Raw genomic sequence first — 19,382 nt, 5'->3', positions numbered from 1 at the left:
TCCACATTTTTTTTTTCTAACAATATCAACACGTTTAACTAATAAATTTTGATATCATAAAAGTAATGTTAAAAATAAAAAGATTCTAAGATTCTGATTAATCAACAATATCATGTAAACAATGTTAAAAAATCACAGCATAGTGATGAAGGGCTTTTTAGATTATATACTCTCCTTTTTATGGTCAAATTTTAGAATATAGTGAAGGGCTAGAGGCCAATATCAAGGAATGTGAAAAAAGTTTGTGACTTTCTTTCTTGTCTTTAAAGAAATGTTTGGGACTTGGGAGTAAACAAACATTATCATATTCAATAGCACAATTCGGGAATACTCCATATCATGGAACAACTTTTATGTATTCACTATTTCATTGTATAATACAAGTACTATATAATTTCATATACTATTTCCCTATATAATTTCATATACTATAATTTTTTTATGTGGTTGGCCACATCGTGTGATAGAGGTTACTCATTTGATCAGGGGTTACTCATTTAATTTGGTCAAGGGTTACTTATTCAGAGATTACTCGTTTGGTCAAGTGTAAATTATAGGAGTTACTTATTCAAGGGTTACTAAGTCGTTCAGGGCTTACTCTCACATAGAAAATGTGCTAAGCGACTGGGCAAATAACCCATGAATAAGTAACTCATACAAATAACCCCTGAATAAGTAACCTCTGACATACAGTGTAGCCAGTAGACCTGGTTATTGGGCGGGTCGGGTCAGGGTCGGTGCGGGTCGGTTGCAGGTCAGGGTCAAAGAGGGTCACATTTTATAGGGTCAATATAGGGTCGGGACAATGCGGGCCGCGGGTCGATAATGGGCGGGGCTATAAAATATCAATTAAAACAAATATTGGACAAAGCCATTATTAAATACATATGAATACAAATTAATCTATATAATTATTTTTACATTATGTATTTTCTTTATCAACTAAATTGGAAAAACATGTTGGCCCTATATTGACCCTACCTAATAAGGGTCATGTCCATTAATAGCCCTGTCCATTAATAGCCCTATAATCTTGACCCTGACCCTATTATCATTGGGCTACCCTGTCCAATAACCACCTCTAGTAGCCAGACACACCGAAAAGTTTTTTTTTTTTTTTTTTTGAGGAAAAGACACACTGAAGTTGTTGAATACTTAATTGCAACATTTTTTAATAGTGTATAATATTCATTTACTCCACTTTAATTACAATTTATGATTTATACTTGATTAGTGTTCTTGCAATGCATAGTAGTAATATTTTTTTTTTCCATAATTAATTAGGATACAATATAAAAATGAGGCAACTCATGTGAAATCCAACAAGGGGACTGGAACCTAACCACTCAGAACTGATCCCCGAATTCGGATTAGCCCAAAAGGTGAACCGGATGGAACACCAAAAAAAAAAAAAACAAATGCAATGCATATCAAGTTAATACCACTTTGTAAATTACTACCGCAAATTAAAAAAGTTGTGAATTATTACCGCAAAAAATTTTAATTAAGATGTTGCGATTACTACCAAACCCCCATTAAAACCAACTATGACGTCATTATATCCCTTTAACCCGTGTTTAACCATGGTTAAGGGCTTTAACCAGCCCCCCCCCCCCCCCAAAAAAAAATGGTTTAGGGATATAATGACGTCATGGTTAAGGGCTTTAACCATAAGTTAAAGTGATATAATGACGTCATAGTTGGGTTTAATGGGGGTTTGGTAGTAATCGCAACATCTTAAAAATTTTTGCGGTAGTAATTCACAACTTTTTTAATTTGCGGTGGTAATTTACAAAGTAGTATTAACTTGCGGTAGTAATTGACAAATTTTCCTTAAAATAATAAGGCAAAAATTATTAAAACTACAATTGAGGGACATTTTTTTATTGTTTATTAGTTGTGTTCAAAATATTTAAAATAGTAGATTGTATTGCAGTAATGATCGATGCATATTATTCCCAATACATATATAAAATTGCAAAAAGACTTGCGTGGACCTGGTCCACAATAATATTATTGTGGACCCGAGGTCTATACACACGCAACTGACAATATATTGAACATAGTGACCATTATTTTTAACATAGTAACCTTATTTTTAACATAGTAACCTTTATTATATTAAAATTACTACAACGTTTAATAATATTGTGAACTTGAAATACGACGTTATTACCATAATTTTAACATAGTGGTCTTTATTATTCATATTGATCAGTATATAAAATATTTCATTACAAAAATAACCACTTAGGCCTATATATTACCAAAATGATTTTTATTTCAACATAGTGATTTTTTTTTAATTATTGTGACCCCTTTTTTTTTATTAATAAAACAACAATACTTTCTCTAATGTTAGTGGTCCACAATAAATTAGTGTGAACTAGGTTCATTTAAGAATTTGTAATAAAATTGTACAATCTAGTGACTTCACGACAAAAGGTCACTTATTTATAAATGTCTTTTTAATGTTAATCAAACAACAGTAAAACTATTAGCACAACATACATGTAATGATGTAAATATATAAATTACAAATAATATATCAACTTTAAATCCAATAAAATAATTTCAATGAAAGTAAATACTACTCGGATCATTATAAAAAAAATGATATATATCCATGCGGTAATGATAGTATATTCACTAGTAGAAAATACGTAATGGCAAGCGGTTCAAACCCCCTAATGGGAAGCGGTTCTGAACCGCATGCTTTTAGGAGGCTTGCCATTAGCCTTTTAATGGGCAGCGGTTTTGGCGCCAAACCGCTGCCCATTATGGCTGTAAAAAATAAATTTTTTTTTTTTTGGTGTTTTTCACTAAAATTGATACACGAACAAACTATATGTAAAACCAATAATATTTAGATAAATTAATTGATTGTTGTAAGTATTACATTTCGTAAAAAAAAAAATTAATACAAGTAATAAAAATAATACAACAGCTTGATTAAAAAAAAAACAACAGCTCTTGTTCACATGCACCACCACCACCACCGTCCACATGCACCACCACCACCACCGTCCACGTACGCGCACCACCACCATCCACCAAATCCCAGCCCGCTTCGCCTAACACGACCCCCACCATCCACCAGATCCCAGCCCATTCGTCCACCACGACCCCCACCAAAACCCCCACCATCCACCAGATCCCAGCCTACTTCACCCACCACGACCCCCACCAAAACCCCCACCAACACCAGATCGGCCTGAAACAAACCAATTCAACCACACATCACCATAAAATTAAAAAAAAAAAAAAAACTTAAAAAAAAAAAAAACCATGAATTCCACCATAACCTCGCAATTGGCTTGAAATTTGGGTTTTAAGGGTCAAATTCAACCATGAAACTCTAGATCTAGAGTTATTATGGCCGAATTTGACCTAAAAAACTCGAAAATGATGGTCTTGGCTCGAATTTGCTCGAAAATGATGGTCGTGGGTCGAATTTGCTCGAAAATGATGGTCGCACCACCACCGGACTGAGAAGCGATGAGAGTAAAAAAATGGAGATGGAGAACGGAGATGAGAGAAGAAAGAGAAGGAGATGGAGGAGAGCTGGAGAGAGAAGTGAGGGCGTGAAAATGGAGGGGAGAAGGAGAGAGAGCGTGAGAAATAGAGAGGAGGAGGAGAAAGAGCGTGAGATTTTAGGGTTTTTTTTAACAAATGGCAAGCGGTTCATGTTCCAAACCGCTTATCAATTACAATTTTGCAAGCGGTTCACCCTAAACCGCTTGCCATTTACAATTTGGCAAGCGGTTCACCCTAAACCGCTTGCCATTTACAATATTGCAAGCGGAATTCCAAAACTGCTTGCCATTTGGGGCTTCTCATTACGTTTATTCTACTAGTGATTGTACCTAAACTTTTTTTTTTTTTTTTACAATAGCAGAAAACACAAAAAATAAAAACCATAAAAGAAAAAACTTAAAAAAAAACATCAAAGGGAATAGAGGTAGCAAAAGTTGAAGCAGTTTGACGGCATTGATTTGCAAGCTGATGAGAACGATTGTTGAAAGAGTTTTCCTAGCCTTCGGATTTCCTTAACTATCCATAAGAGGTCCATGGATAAAATCCCTTCTTTGCCCAGCGAGAGGATAACATAGTAGAGTCTGTATATATTTTAATGGATGCATATCCATTATCTCGGGCCCAACCCATAGCTGACAGACAAGCCAGACCTTCGCCCTGAAGAGCCAAGGAAGCAATACCAGAGGTTCCTCCCGCATCTCTCTCCCTTTGATCAGAAAGAGTGATCGTCCAACCTGTACCATATAACTTTGTCGATTTCTGCCAGGAACCATCTACTCGAATAGTATAGGGTTGTGTTGAGGTTTCGTAACAAAGAAGGTGGGAAAACCATGCCCAGATTAACTTGAAGGAAACCTGGTGGGGGATGCACATCTTGATCAACAGTCGACTTACTTCGCAAGTTCCTAGTGTCAATAGACATAAAATTTTGGACAAGTAGTGTAAGAGACTAAGAGCTAGGTTAAGATTAATGAAGAAAGAGCGCAGATATCCATTATCTCTCTCAAAAATGCGCTTGTTTCTTGTGGCCCATAAGGACCAAAGATTCGCAATAAAATGTTGGACACGCCAACTTTGAGAACCATCATGACTATAAAATAGCAGCATATTGCTTTGGATCCAATCCTTAAAAGAATTTGAACCAAGTAGATTTTGATAGCCAGGTATTTGGCAGTTAGTCCAAACATACCTCGCTATAGTACAATTACGAAAAAGATGTAAATTAAGTATCTTCCTCTTCCGAACCACATTAGTCACATAATACATGCTGGAACAATCCTCGAATTGCAAGATTCTTCCTAACTGAAATACCATTGTTGACCAATTTCCAAAGGAAGAGGATCCATTTAAAGGGGATTTTCAGGGTAAATGCAAAAGTTTTACTTTTGGCCATAAAAAAGACACTTTTAATTTTTATAAAATTATTGTACCTAAACTAGTGGCTCACTTTTTTCTATATTAATTGAAACTAAGAACACGAAAATTATATTATTCTAGTCGTATTATACAAATATTTTAAAAATAAAAGATTTTATGCTAAAAGGGGAGGGGGAGTGTTGGAGGGAAAAAACAACACCCAAAAGTGACACGTAAATTTTTTTAACATTTACTTTATCATAATTTAGTTTTAATCATTTTCACAAATATGTAATCAAAGATATTATAACTATTGAAGTCTTTTGTTAAAAAAATATTAACTATTAAAGTTATGCATTGATAAACACGGAAAATAAATGATTCAAGAGAAAATAAAATTAAAGAGAGAACATTTTACAACTCCACTTGTCTTTCAGGGTAAATGCAAAAGTTTTATTTTGCCAATATACAACTTTGAACCACAGAAAGTAGTATGGAGTATTAGTGAAAATGAAAAGTTGATATATTGAAAAGAAAAAAAAAAAAAAAACATCGAAATTAATCAAAAACCTTTTTTTTATTGACATATTTGTACGTATATGACTATATAGTAGTAAAATATTATAGTCAAAGTGTAAATAGTGTAAAATTTAAATTGTTACATTAACCTGAAATAGAAGTAGTCAAGTAGTAGTGCAAATTGAGATTTGAGACACCATAAAAAGATAATGGAACAATTAAAAAGAATAAAAGAAGTAATTGCCATTTATTGGTGTGTAAACTATGAATGTGTAATGCTACTTTACAAAAAAAAAAAAAAAAAAAAAAAAAAAAAAAAAAAAAAAAAAAAAAAACTACATTTAAACATGGAGGGTCTGTTCACGTTTAATGAACTGAACTGAACTGAACTAAGCTAAAATGAACTAAGCTGAGCTAAACGGAACTGAACTAAGCTGAGATTAAATAAATATTTTATGAGAGAAGGAAATTAGGAGCCGAACTAAATTGATTGGAGCTAAACTGAAGTGAAATGAATAGTTTATGAGAGAAGGAAATTAGGAGCTGAACTGAACTGAACTGAACTAAAATTAAGCTAAAGTGAATAGCCCCTGAGTAGACTAATAAACTAGCTAACTAAATTTGTATGTTAAACGTTATTAGTCAATTACTTTACTTAAAACAATCAAACAATTCACATGTTATTTTTTTCAATATTCTCCAAATAATATGTTTCATAGTCAAAACAATTATTCTTGATAGAAATATATTGTTCCTCCATATTCGTCTTGATATAAATTACAAACTTGTCGTCAACTCCTCAACCGACCTAAGTACCCTACTACGGAGTACTCCCTCCGTTTTTAAATACTTGTTTCATTTTTCCATGCGTGGAGTTTTAGGATAAATTGGAGAAAGTATTAAAATATGCAGATAGTGGGGTTGGTGGAAGGTAAATTGGATGAGAGAGAATCTAAAAGTAATAAAATTGGGTCCACTAGTAGAGAAAAATAAATTAAATATTATAAAAACTTTCCAAATAAGGAAATGGAGCAAGTATTTAAAAACGGCCGCAAAAGAAAAGTGGGGCAAGTATTTAAAAACGAAGGGAGGATTACACAAGTATATAGAGGGATTAAAAATCTCAACTTTTAAACTTGCATATAATTTGTGCGAGTTTAAAATATTTCATACAGATTATGTACAACCTCTAGTTCTTATTATATGCAATTTTGATATATTATTTGTGAGATATAAAAAAATCCAAAATTACATATAATACAAGCCGAAGGTAGTACTACGTATAATAGTTTTTAGGGTTGTCAAACGGGTCGTGTCGTGTCGGGTTCGTGTTCGTGTATGTCGATATTAAACGGGTTGAAAAACCCTTGACCCAAACCTAACCCATTTATTAAACGGGTTGAAAACCCTTGACCCAAACCTAACCCGCTTATTAAACGGGTTACCCGTGTAACCTTTTACCCATATAGTATGTAATAAACTATAATATTCAATTTCAAAATTAAAATGACATACATCATTAATTCATTAATGATACTACAAGAGTTTAAAGTTAGTAATTTTAGCAAAAGTACTATAGGAATTTAAGGGTTGGTTGCTTTAGCACAACCATACATAAGAATTGTCCCAAATTAACAGCCAAATTTTAATTTACAAAAGTTGAAATCTATTTTATGTGCCAAAAATTACCTAAATGTATACATGTTGCCAAGGCAATTTACAAAATTACAAGTTTAGAATAAAATTTTTGTTTTACTACTAAATTACTTCCTCCGTCCCTAAATTACATTCCTATTTCTAGCATTTATTCCTCACATAATAAAAATAAACAGGAATGTAATTTAGGGACGGAGGGAGTAATAGGTTAAGCGTATCGGGTTCGGGTTAGCGGGTTGTCGTTCAACCCATTTATATAATTGGGTTATGCGTGTCGGTTTCGGGTTGAAAATTTCAACCCAAACCTAACCCATTTAATTTTGTGTCGACCCAATTATGTAAACGGGTCGAGAATACTTGACCCAAACCCGCTTATTTCGTGTCGGGTTATCGTGTCGTGTCAGCTTTTAACAGCCCTAATAGTTTTGAATATGTAGACTTATGGTAAAACGGTCTCACTCAATATTTTGTATAACGTAAATTACAAAGTTGTCACCTCCTCAACCTTATTAGGACCCTACAATTATTCCACATGTATGTAGAGGGATTGCAATCCTCCTTATAAAAAATCACCAAATTAGCTATTGCTAATGAGGTTTACATGATCGAGATCTTGCTTTTTAAGACGCAAAAGTGACGCCTAGCTTTATGCCTTTACTTTCGAAAAAGATATGAGCCCATTACACGACCATAGTGTGTAGCTTTCGAATTAACTTATTCATGGTCAGAAAGCAATAGAAAGATATTCATAATTATGTATGAGAATTTAAGAATCATAGACGTCAAATAATAATGACAACACTTAATACTTTTAATTCAAAATGGCGAAAGACCTAAAAAAGCAATCGTAATATGGGACCATTATGGAGAGAAGGCCTTTACCACGCACATATAGCTTAGCACAATAGCACTCCGATCCTATGGGTTGGAAACTTAGGAGGATGGCAACAATTTTATACCGTCGGAAAAGTCGATGTTCATGAATAAAATATTTTAAACATACGGAGTAAAATTTATAAACATTATTGTTCATGTTCTATTTACATAATCACTGTGTATAACAGATTACTTTTAATAAATGGGTCTATTAATGATTAATCTGCTACTGACATAATGATGATAACCTTAAGGCCTGTTCACATTTACTGAACTGAACTGAACTGTTTGGAGCTAAATTGAACTGAACTGAATATTTTATGAGAGAAGGATATTAGAAATTGAACTGAACTGATTGGAGTTGAACTGAACATAATTGAAATTAAGTTGGAGTGAACATGCCTTTAATCTAATTATTTTGATTACAATGAAAATATTTTCCTCAATACCCTCAATAATCATCATTAAGTAAAATCAACCACAAGCATGTCAAATTGTCATCCACCAATGAATTAAAAGAAAGAAGTTTTGAGAGAAAAAATAGATTGAGAGAGACATATAAACCAACAACACAAGAAATGTTGTGGTTTTATTAAAGTTATATATATGATATTTTGACGGTCAAATTTGACCATTGCAATGTTGGTGTGGCGAGAGAAGAACGATGAAAAAAAAAACAGTAAGTAACAATGACGTCATGCCGCAATGGTGGTGAGAAAAGAACAACGGTGGCAGTTGAATGATTGGGGCGAGAGTGAATAGTAAATGCGATGAGAGAAAAACAATGAGAATGACCTTTATCTTTCAAGTCTATTGCCCACATTCAACTTGAGATCTTAGTAAAATGCCTTGTAATAAAGATAGTAATTTAAACAAGTTTAAAACAAATGTTCATTAAAGTCTCCATATATAGGATAGTCTCAAAATAAATGTAAAGGAATATAAGAAAGTGCATGTCTTGTCAAAAAAAAAAAAAAAAAAAAAAAAAGTGCAATGTACCATACAATTTATTTTTTTGAAAAATGCATTAACATAAAAGTATAATTGTGAAATAAGTTACAACGTATTTTGACTTAGGTAATAAGAATTACACCTCTTTTGTTTTGAAATGTAATTAACACATTTTTTTTTTTTTTATGCGTTTCATAATATAATATGTATATATCATTTTTGACAAATTTATTTTACTACATTATTTGACTTACCTTGCAATCTTACGTTATTCACCCTCCTTTTACCCTCTTACTATTTTTTCTTCTCATACTCACACATTTTTTACCCCCTTTTTCTTTTGCCTTAATTCGTGTACAATTAGTTCATGTTTGAAACATTATGAAACAAAACATTATAAGACGCAGAGCCAAAACTATAAAGTTGGACTAACTAACATGCGAGAAAGATCGTAAAATCTAATGGGATCCTTCACCATAGCATTTAAAAATCATATTTTTGGACATTATTACGAAGCTAGCTAATTGAAGTGGGGGCAAACCTCTATAAAACTACAACAAAACTGGACAAAATAAAAGCACATGCTAACACTGAGAAAACACCCAAAAAAATACCTTGTGCACAATACAAATGCAAAGTTCGATCATCACACGGCAGCAACGGCGGTGAAACCAACGATTTTCACATAAAAACAACAACAAAATTAGGTGGGACTGCTACAAAAACCCAGACCCACTTCAAAATAAGGGAAGAAAAATTGAAAGAGATCTCTTTTCTTCTTCTTTCGTCGCTTTTTTGTGCCAGAAAGTTTGTTACAGAGTAGCAATTTTGCAGAGTGACACAAATTAAACTTGTTTTGAGTCAGTGAATAATTGATTGAAGATATACCCAGATCATATTTTTGGGTTAATTTTGATGGGTATTCTTCTGATTTTCAATCCAAGTTAAGTACAAATTTCTGGGTTTTTGAAATTTGGTGGGGTTATTATTATTTTTTCTCTCTCTTCACATTTCTGGGTATGATAGACAATCTGTTTGTTTTCTTGTGGTCCGTGTTGTTGTGTTCTTCTATGAGCTGTCTTCATTTCTGAGCTCAATACCCAGATGGCGAAATGCCCTTAAAATTTGAATAATTTCTTGTTTCTCAGTCTCTCTCCTTTTTCACCGACTTCTATATTGATTGATCAAAGTTCCTAGTTCTGGGTATTAGTATAATCATAACAATAATATTAATAATAAAACCCAGTTGTTCAATCATATTCATTGTTAAATCCCCAATTAGCAATGTTATTCATGGCAACTAATAGTTTGCCTAGTGATGTTCTGGGTGTTCCTATACTAGAACTGCTGTCAATCTGCATAAATTTGGCCATGTTGCTTGTTTTTCTGTTAATGGTGTCTGCGAGGCAATTCAATACTTGTATTGGCAGTTTCAGGTTGATTAAGAATGATTCGAACTCGAATTTGACCCCGGTTCGAGGAGGGTTAGACTATGAATTGAGTGAGATTGTAGTGGGTATTGGGTATAAATTGACTGTGTTGAGTTGCTTCTATGTGTTGCTAGTACAAGTAGTTTTGTTAGGATTTGATGGGGTAGAAGTTATTAGAGAGGCATCTCATGGGAATGTAGGCAGTTGGGTGGATATATGTTGGCCTGCAACTCAGGTTTTAGCTTGGTTAGTGATGTGCCTTATGACACTTCATTGTAAATTTAGGCCTTCTGAGAGTTTTCCTGTGTTGCTTAGGGTTTGGTGGTTTGCATCATTTGTTGTTTGTGTGTGTAATTTGTACTTTGATGGCCGAGGTTTGGTTGAAGAGGGGTCGAATAGTTTGTCTGCCCATGTTGTGGGGAATTTTGTTGCAACCCCTGCACTTGGGTTCCTTTGCTTTTTAGCAATTAGGGGTTGTAGTGGGATTCAGATTGTTGGGAACTCTGATCTTCAAGAGCCGTTGCTCGAAGAAGAAGCAGGGTGTTTGAGGGTTACTTCTTATAGTGGGGCTGGGATTTTTAGCTTAGCAACTATTTCATGGTTGAATTCACTTCTTTCCCTTGGTGCCAAGAGGCCTCTTGATTTGAAAGACATTCCTCTTCTTGCCCCTAAAGACCGTTCTAAGGCGAATTACAAAATTTTGAACTCGAATTGGGAGAAATTGAAGTCTGAAAGTTGTTTTGGAGGGAAGCAGCCTTCATTGGCTTGGGCAATCCTAAAGTCGTTTTGGAGAGAGGCAGCTTGCAATGCTGTATTTGCTGGATTGACAACATTGGTTTCGTACGTTGGTCCGTACATGATCAGCTATTTTGTTGATTACTTGGGAGGGATAGAGACCTTTCCCCATGAGGGTTATATTCTTGCTGGGATATTCTTTTCAGCAAAGTTGGTAGAGACTTTTTCTACTCGTCAATGGTACATTGGAGTTGACATTTTAGGTATGCATGTGAGGTCAGCTCTGACTGCTATGGTGTACAGAAAAGGGCTCAAGCTGTCAAACTCGGCCCGGCAAAGTCATACTAGTGGAGAGATTGTGAATTACATGGCAGTTGATGTCCAGAGAGTGGGGGATTATTCCTGGTATCTTCATGACATATGGATGCTACCAATGCAAATTATCCTTGCTTTGGCAATTCTCTACAAGAATGTAGGAATAGCTTCTTTGGCAACATTGGTAGCCACAATAGTATCCATTGTTGTTACGGTACCTGTAGCGCGAGTGCAAGAAGAATATCAAGACAAGCTAATGTCTGCCAAGGATGAAAGAATGAGGGCAACCTCAGAGTGTTTAAAGAACATGAGGATTTTGAAGTTGCATGCTTGGGAGGACAAGTACGAACATATACTAGAGGAGATGAGAAATGTTGAGTTCAAGTGGCTAAGGAAAGCACTTTATTCTCAAGCCTTTATCACATTTATGTTTTGGGGCTCTCCCATTTTTGTGGCTGTTGTTACTTTTGCTACTTGCATTTTGTTGGGTGGTGAGCTGACTGCAGGAAGTGTTCTTTCTGCTCTTGCCACTTTTAGGATTCTCCAAGAGCCACTGAGAAATTTCCCAGATCTTGTGTCAATGATGGCCCAGACAAAAGTTTCTCTTGATCGTCTTTCTAAATTTCTTCTGGACGAAGAAATACAAGGAGATGCAACCACTGTACTACCAAGGGGATCTTCTGATACTGCCATTGAGATTAAGGATGGAAAGTTCTGCTGGGATCCTTCTTCTACGAGAACGACTTTGTCAGGGATTGAAATGAAAGTTGAAAAAGGGATGCTTGTGGCTGTTTGTGGAATTGTTGGAGCAGGAAAATCAAGTTTTCTGTCTTGCATCCTTGGAGAGATACCTAGAATCTCTGGTGAAGTAAGTCCAATATTTGACTTTGATCTAAAATAAAAGTATAATCATTTGAGTAGTTAGTTAATGAAGTTCTTATATATGATTAGTAATGACTCTTCTCTAACTGTGCTTACATGATTGTTACCCAGGTCAGAGTATGTGGTTCTGCAGCTTATGTATCTCAATCAGCATGGATACAATCTGGAACTATAGAAGATAATATCCTTTTCGGAAGCCCGATGGATAAACCAAAGTATAAGAGTGTTATTAATTCCTGTGCATTGAAGAAGGATCTAGAAAATCTTTCACATGGAGATCAAACCATTATTGGAGACAGAGGTATAAACCTAAGTGGTGGCCAGAAACAGAGGGTGCAGCTTGCCAGGGCCCTATATCAGGATGCTGATATCTATTTGCTTGACGATCCCTTTAGCGCTGTAGATGCTCAGACTGCATCTTTTTTGTACAAGGTTGTAGATACTTTGTTGTAATTTTGCTTTGAACTTCTATTTAATGAGATTTTCTGACAGAAAAATTTCATTGCAGGAATTTATACTGACAGCTCTGGCTTCGAAGACTGTGATTTTTGTGACACATCAAGTTGATTTTTTGCCCTCTGTTGATCTGATATTGGTATGACATTCATATTGGTTTATGTTTATGTCAATATATATTTTTCTACAGCTGCCTTCATTGTGGTTCTAATATTGTCTTTGCAATTTGCATAGCAACTTGCATTGCATATGCAAAACTGCTACCTTTTGACATTGCATTTCTAGTATTGTTCTTTGTACTAGTTTGCGGGCTTTCCTATTTATTATATGCCTATTCTTTCCATATTTTTCTTTGCATGTTGGGCTCTTGACCCACTTTCATTATCTAATACTTTGCATTTATTCTGTGTTTAAGAATGTATATATGAAGAGTAAAAAGATTTTTGTGGTTTATGTTATCATGATTTATATTGTAGGTACTTAGAGAAGGACGAATAGTACAGGCAGGGAAATATGATGATCTTTTGCAAGCTGGCACGGATTTTAACTCCCTGGTGTTTGCTCACAATGAGGCTATTGAAGCAATGGACTTAGGTCATCACTCATCTGAAGATTCAGATGAGGGTTCTAGCCCACAGAATGACTGTGGTGATATTGATCATGACACTAGTAGTTGTAAAAGTAGTTTAGTGAAGGAGGTACAGGCAAGCATGTCTTCTCCTGACCTAAAAGCAATTAAAGAGAAAAAGAAAGCAAAACGAGCAAGGAAAAAACAGCTTGTTCAAGATGAGGAGAGGGAAAGAGGTAAAGTCAGTATGAAGGTGTATTTGTCATATATGGCAGCAGCCTATAAAGGATTGTTAATTCCACTCATCATCCTTGCACAAACACTATTTCAAGTTTTGCAAATAGCCAGCAGTTGGTGGATGGCCTGGGCAAACCCACAAACAGTAGGGGATACTCCTAAGACGAGTAATGTAACTCTTCTTGTTGTTTACATGGCACTCGCATTCGGAAGCTCTTGGTTTGTATTTGTGAGGGCTCTTTTAGTGGCAACCTTTGGGCTGGAAGCTGCTCAGAAGTTGTTCATAAAGATGCTTAGGTGTATTTTTCGAGCACCTATGTCATTTTTCGACTCTACTCCAGCTGGACGGATACTTAATCGTGTAAGCTCTCTACCAGTGCCTAACCCCTCCCCCCTTCCCCCCCTCTCTCCCCCTCAAATTTTTTTTACTAAGTATTTTAACTTTGGATGTTTCCTTTTGTACTTCTAACTTAATCTTGTTTCCTTTTTGTTGCATTTAGTCTTACAAGTTTTTTGTGACTTGTCAGGTTTCCGTTGATCAAAGTGTTGTAGATCTGGATATTCCTTTCAGGCTTGGTGGATTTGCTTCAACAACGATACAACTTCTTGGCATAGTTGGTGTAATGATGAAAGTTACCTGGCAAGTGTTGCTTCTTGTTGTTCCAATGGCTATTATTTGCTTGTGGTTGCAGGTATGCATTGTGTCTAAATTTGGCCTAAGAAATTGAAATTTCAAGCTGTCTGGAATCTCCATGATTACGAGTCTTTCTCATCCTGTCTGTGTTGGGGGATATTAGTGTCATTGTGGGGGGTGATTGGAGGTGAAGGAGTAATTTTAAGGACAATTAACTAGTTTAAGACACTTATTTGAAGAGTCTAACATGTGCTGTAACAGATCCCAAGATAGAGTGACACTAATACATAGTTTTCGATCCCGATCATCACACTTAAAATTTATGTTTATTTTTTTTGATTCGGAGACTAACCATATGCTGAATTCATATGTGGTACAATTTTAGTTTTTTTTTTTTTTTTTTTTTTTTTTGGAGTATATGTTCTTATACTAGATCTAACTGCAGAAATACTACATGGCTTCATCACGGGAATTGGTTCGCATTGTAAGCATCCAAAAATCTCCAGTTATCCATCTTTTTGGCGAGTCAATTGCTGGAGCTGCCACTATAAGAGGATTTGGGCAGGAAAAACGCTTTATGAAGAAGAATCTTTATCTTCTTGATTGTTTTTCCAGGCCATTTTTCTGCAGCATTTCTGCTATCGAATGGCTATGCCTGCGTATGGAGTTGCTTTCCACATTTGTCTTTGCTTTCTGCATGGTTCTGCTCGTGAGCTTCCCAAGGGGAACCATTGATCCAAGTACGTAATTTCACATTTCAGAATCAGATTTGCTAGAACTGACTGAATTTCCAAATGGGGATAGAGAATAGATTTTAAAAAGACTCCATATTATTTTACTTTATGAATCTTCATAATGGTTCTATAAAAAGTTAAGGAATACTTGGTCAATAATTCCAATATTTTTATTGGTAACATAATATGGTAGACTAAACAAAAGAATCACGGCTTACCATTTACTCTGTATATTGTATTCAGTAATAAAAAATTGGGTCTAGGTCTCCAAACCTCATTATAATACCTGTGCATTCTTTGCTCCAAGTTCTTCAACTTATAGTTCAGTTCTTGCAACACAAATGTGTTTTCCTTTTGCAATTCTAGTATTATTTTTCATGTAGTTTGGAATTTTCTTTGTAGTGTGGAATTTGGATGTACTATAGGATTAGGACACCTATTCATTTCTGCAAGTTGTTATAGGACTGGAGAATACTACTGCATCTTCATCAGGCCTTTTGTTCGACTTAGAATTTGATTCTGGTGGATAAGTTAGGGCACATAATCCGAGATTAACTTTAGGGAACAGAAGCTAGCTAAATTAACTAAGCAATTTTTATAACAAATATACTACCAGAATAACGCCTACTTCTATAGTCCCTATTATGACTTGTAAAGATTGAGAGCTCACCATTTGGTCCCTGGCTGATTGACTTTGGCTCTAGACTTGGACTTCTTGCCCCCTTAGTGAGATGACATAATATCTGCAATGCTAATTTGTTTTCTTTTTTCTGATAGGTATGGCAGGCCTTGCTGTGACCTATGGCTTAAATTTGAACGCACGTCTATCACGATGGATACTTAGCTTCTGCAAACTTGAAAACAAAATAATTTCCATAGAAAGGATAAATCAATATTCTGAAATCCCAAGTGAAGCTCCACCAGTTATTGATAACTGTCGACCTCCAGCTGCATGGCCAGAAATTGGGACTATTGAACTGATAGACCTGAAGGTTTGCAGTTTATCTTTACTTGCTTACAGAATACCACTCTAAAGTTGCTTCCTTATCACTATTACATATTGTATATGTGTTAAGGAGGTCAATAATAAGTTTTATGAGACCTTTCTGTTGATTCTTCTTCTGACAGGTGCGATATAAAGAGAACCTTCCTTCTGTTCTTCACGATTTGACTTGCACATTTCCTGGTGGGAAGAGAATTGGCATTGTTGGCCGTACTGGAAGTGGAAAGTCAACATTAATTCAGTCACTTTTCCGAATGGTTGAACCTGTTGCTGGAAAGATTATTATTGACAATATTGATATCAGCACAATTGGGCTTCATGATCTCCGAAGCCGTTTGAGTATCATTCCACAAGACCCATCCTTATTTGAAGGTACCATCAGGGGCAATCTTGATCCTCTTGAAGAACACTCTGATCAGGAAATTTGGGAGGTAATTGTCTGAAGTCACAACTCCCCCCCCCCCCCCCCCCCCCTTCTCTCTCTCTCTCTCTCTCTCTCTCTCTCTTATATGTATCAAGCTCTAATTTTAATTTTCTAAATACTTGTATGTATTTTAAATGGCACTCTCTCTCTCTCATGTGGTGCTCTTGAATAGATCCTCTTTTATATAGATAATTTTGTTTTTTCCCAGCTCCCAGTTCAATTTCATTCTAGGACCATAGTTAATATCTTCCCTGGTTGCTTCATATTATTATGTAGATTTGAGAGCAGCAATCTGAAACTTCCTGGTTTTGTCTATACTTGTGTGCTGTACTAATTACTTGCATCTTATTTTGATGCAGGCGCTTGATAAATCGCAGCTTGGAGCCCTTATTCGTCTAAGAGGCGAAAAGCTTGATTCACCAGGTCTGTAGTCGCATACATGAGAATGCCTATGATCTGTACTTATCTATTTTATATTATTATTATTGGCTTTTTTTTTTAACCAAATTTGGTTTTGCTATACATGTAGTGCTTGAAAATGGAGAAAATTGGAGTGTTGGGCAACGACAACTTGTTTCTTTGGGCCGTGCTTTGCTTAAGCAAGCTAGGATACTTGTTCTTGATGAAGCCACTGCTTCTGTTGATACAGCGACAGACAATCTTATCCAGAGTTTGATAAGAGCAGAGTTTAAGGACTGCACAGTTGTGACCATAGCGCATAGAATACCAACAGTCATGGACAGTGATTTTGTGTTGGTCCTCAGTGACGGTGAGTCTGGAATCTTCTGTGTACAATTACTATTTGTTTCAGATCTTTTTTATTATTTTTTTTTTTTATTTTTGTCCCTATTGTTGACCCCTTCTTTGTCTCTCAAAAATGCGATTCAGGGGGATTTTGTGATTGCGTGCATTATATATATTTTTTTCCCAACCCTAACGAATAATTTCCACATACAATCCTCCCCCTTACCTAACAAAGGCTTTTCTACTGTTATTTTTCTTACATATGCTTGCATGTTAGTAAATCGTAATTGTCGTAAATTCAGAATACCTTTCATATTCTTAAGTTAATATTGTGGAATGATAGGGCTAAACAGCTGGAGTGTCAGGGTGATTGATGTTTAGTTGAGTGAGTGTAGGTGTGTAAACAGTCATTTTGTGCTGGTGCTTTAATTTAAAGTATAGGTTTTGTTTGGCCTCATACACTCTGCTGACATCAGGAGCATGAAGTGTACATTGAGAATTTGCTCTTAAAAAGTTTACTTTCAGAGGATAATAATAGACAATATTCTATTTTTGTGCCCCAGCAAAATTTTATACTTTCATTAATTGTGATGGTACCATAATTACTCGCAATTGGAACGTTTGAATGTCCACTCTAGGCTCATCTACTGTTGCAAATCATTGCAGGTCGGATGGCTGAGTTTGACAGTCCTGCACGTTTGATGGAAAACAAGTCATCTGTGTTTTCTATGTTGGTAGGAGAATATACATCAAGGTCAAGCAGTATATAACTTTCATGAGTAGAAGCCGATTTCAGGCCAAGATGAAACCTGTTCTGTTTCAGGCCAGCCTTGAAAGAAACTGATTGTTTCTGTGCCTACCGAGCTGCAGCCCCTCGGCCAATGGACAAGTGAGAAAGGAGGTCAGAACTCCATAATTCTCAATCCCATTTCTGGGCTAAGCTATCCTCCAGTTTTGAAGAACAAGATTGCCCTGTGTTTTTACAAGGGCGTGACTTGGGATTTTCTGCCCAATTAAGAGTTGATGGAAGATGGGGTTGAACAGGGTTCAGAGATAATAACTATCTGAAGCCAGAGATGAATAAACGATTCGGATTACAAGAAATCGTAACCCATGCTGATGAAGAAGCAGCTGCGTTATTCCTTTTTGTCTATAAATATGTAGAGCCTCAAACAGACTATCATTGCTGATCCCACGCTTCCACTTCCTGTAAAAATAAGACAACCTCATGATTTGTAAAGATCAGTTCTTTTTAATGATAAAGCATTTTGCACTATAGTATTTCATCCTCTTGCTGATTTTGCAGTTTAAGCTTGTTGGATTACGAATATCATGGCCAAGCTCCTGGAGAATATATTTTTCGAAGAGAGACTAATCCTGCTCTTTAGACTTGTTTCTTAAGTTTAGTCCAATAAATTTTCCCTACAATTTCATTCATTCAATCCAAAAGAACAAAGGTCTGATTGGTCTAATGCTCCAAATTTTGTCTCAATTTTAAACCTATTGGTGTTCATCTGAACTTATTGAAGCTTAGCTTAAAAGTCAAAATAATTTAAGATTGTAAGGTAAAATATTAAAAGTATAAGCTTTAATATAGACTGATGAATTCAATTTACAACTGAATTTAATGAAGCTTTAGAAGTTGATAACTTGATATTAATGAGTAGAATAGTGAGGACTGAGGAGTTAAGGATTATTCTTTGGAAGTTCATCTAGAAAGATAATAATAAGTTAATAACTACGCAAATTGACCTAAATCAATCTCGATTTTTCAGATTTGAATTGCATTTTATGATGAAATTCTCGATGGCTTTCAAATTTTTAAGTTATTTCTCTCAAATTTTTAATTGAATCGGGTTCAAATCATTTTACATGTCAAGACAAGTCAACTTCTTCCAAGTTAGGAATCAATGCAACTTGTACCCAACTTAAACAAAAAACTTAAAATCCAAATCAATACAATCTCAAAATATAGTAGATTTTGAATGTTCTTATTACTCTACATTCACCCCCACCCATATCATACTTAATCCATGGAAGCCAACTATCTAAATGGGTTAAAACTCTAAGATACTGCTCAAAACATGAGATCAAATCCCGTCTACATCATTGTCTTTTGTGACTGATTATATGTAACCCTCAAATTGGCCAAATCCTATTTATCTCAATTCAACCTCATACGTATACAAAAGGTCTAATCCAATTTAATCCCGATTCAAACGATTCATTTGCCACCTCAAACCCGAACCCAATATGGGCTTGAGTTCGCTCCCATGATCGGATCCCCCACGCTCCAAAATCCACTCAAACGAGCAACGACCCCCT

General features: G+C 35.4%; 1 protein-coding gene across 1 annotated transcript; it reads left to right on the top strand.

The window, feature by feature from the left end:
- Positions 1-9,473: 9,473 nt before the first annotated feature.
- LOC145624151 (ABC transporter C family member 5-like) lies at positions 9,474-18,343 on the top strand. Its single transcript, XM_081677117.1, has 11 exons — positions 9,474-12,243; positions 12,369-12,689; positions 12,766-12,852; positions 13,190-13,879; positions 14,046-14,210; positions 14,598-14,892; positions 15,664-15,878; positions 16,015-16,320; positions 16,673-16,736; positions 16,843-17,082; positions 17,724-18,343. The coding sequence occupies exons 1-11, from the start codon at positions 10,180-10,182 to the stop codon at positions 17,825-17,827; spliced, it is 4,551 nt and encodes a 1,516-aa protein (XP_081533243.1). The 5' UTR covers positions 9,474-10,179; the 3' UTR covers positions 17,828-18,343.
- Positions 18,344-19,382: the final 1,039 nt, after the last annotated feature.

Source organism: Chenopodium album, chromosome 3 (genome assembly GCF_948465745.1).
Source record: "Chenopodium album chromosome 3, dcCheAlbu1.1, whole genome shotgun sequence".
Classification (NCBI taxonomy): domain Eukaryota; kingdom Viridiplantae; phylum Streptophyta; class Magnoliopsida; order Caryophyllales; family Amaranthaceae; genus Chenopodium; species Chenopodium album.
Note: the sequence above shows the minus strand (reverse complement) of the source record. Positions and strands in the feature narration are given on the sequence as shown.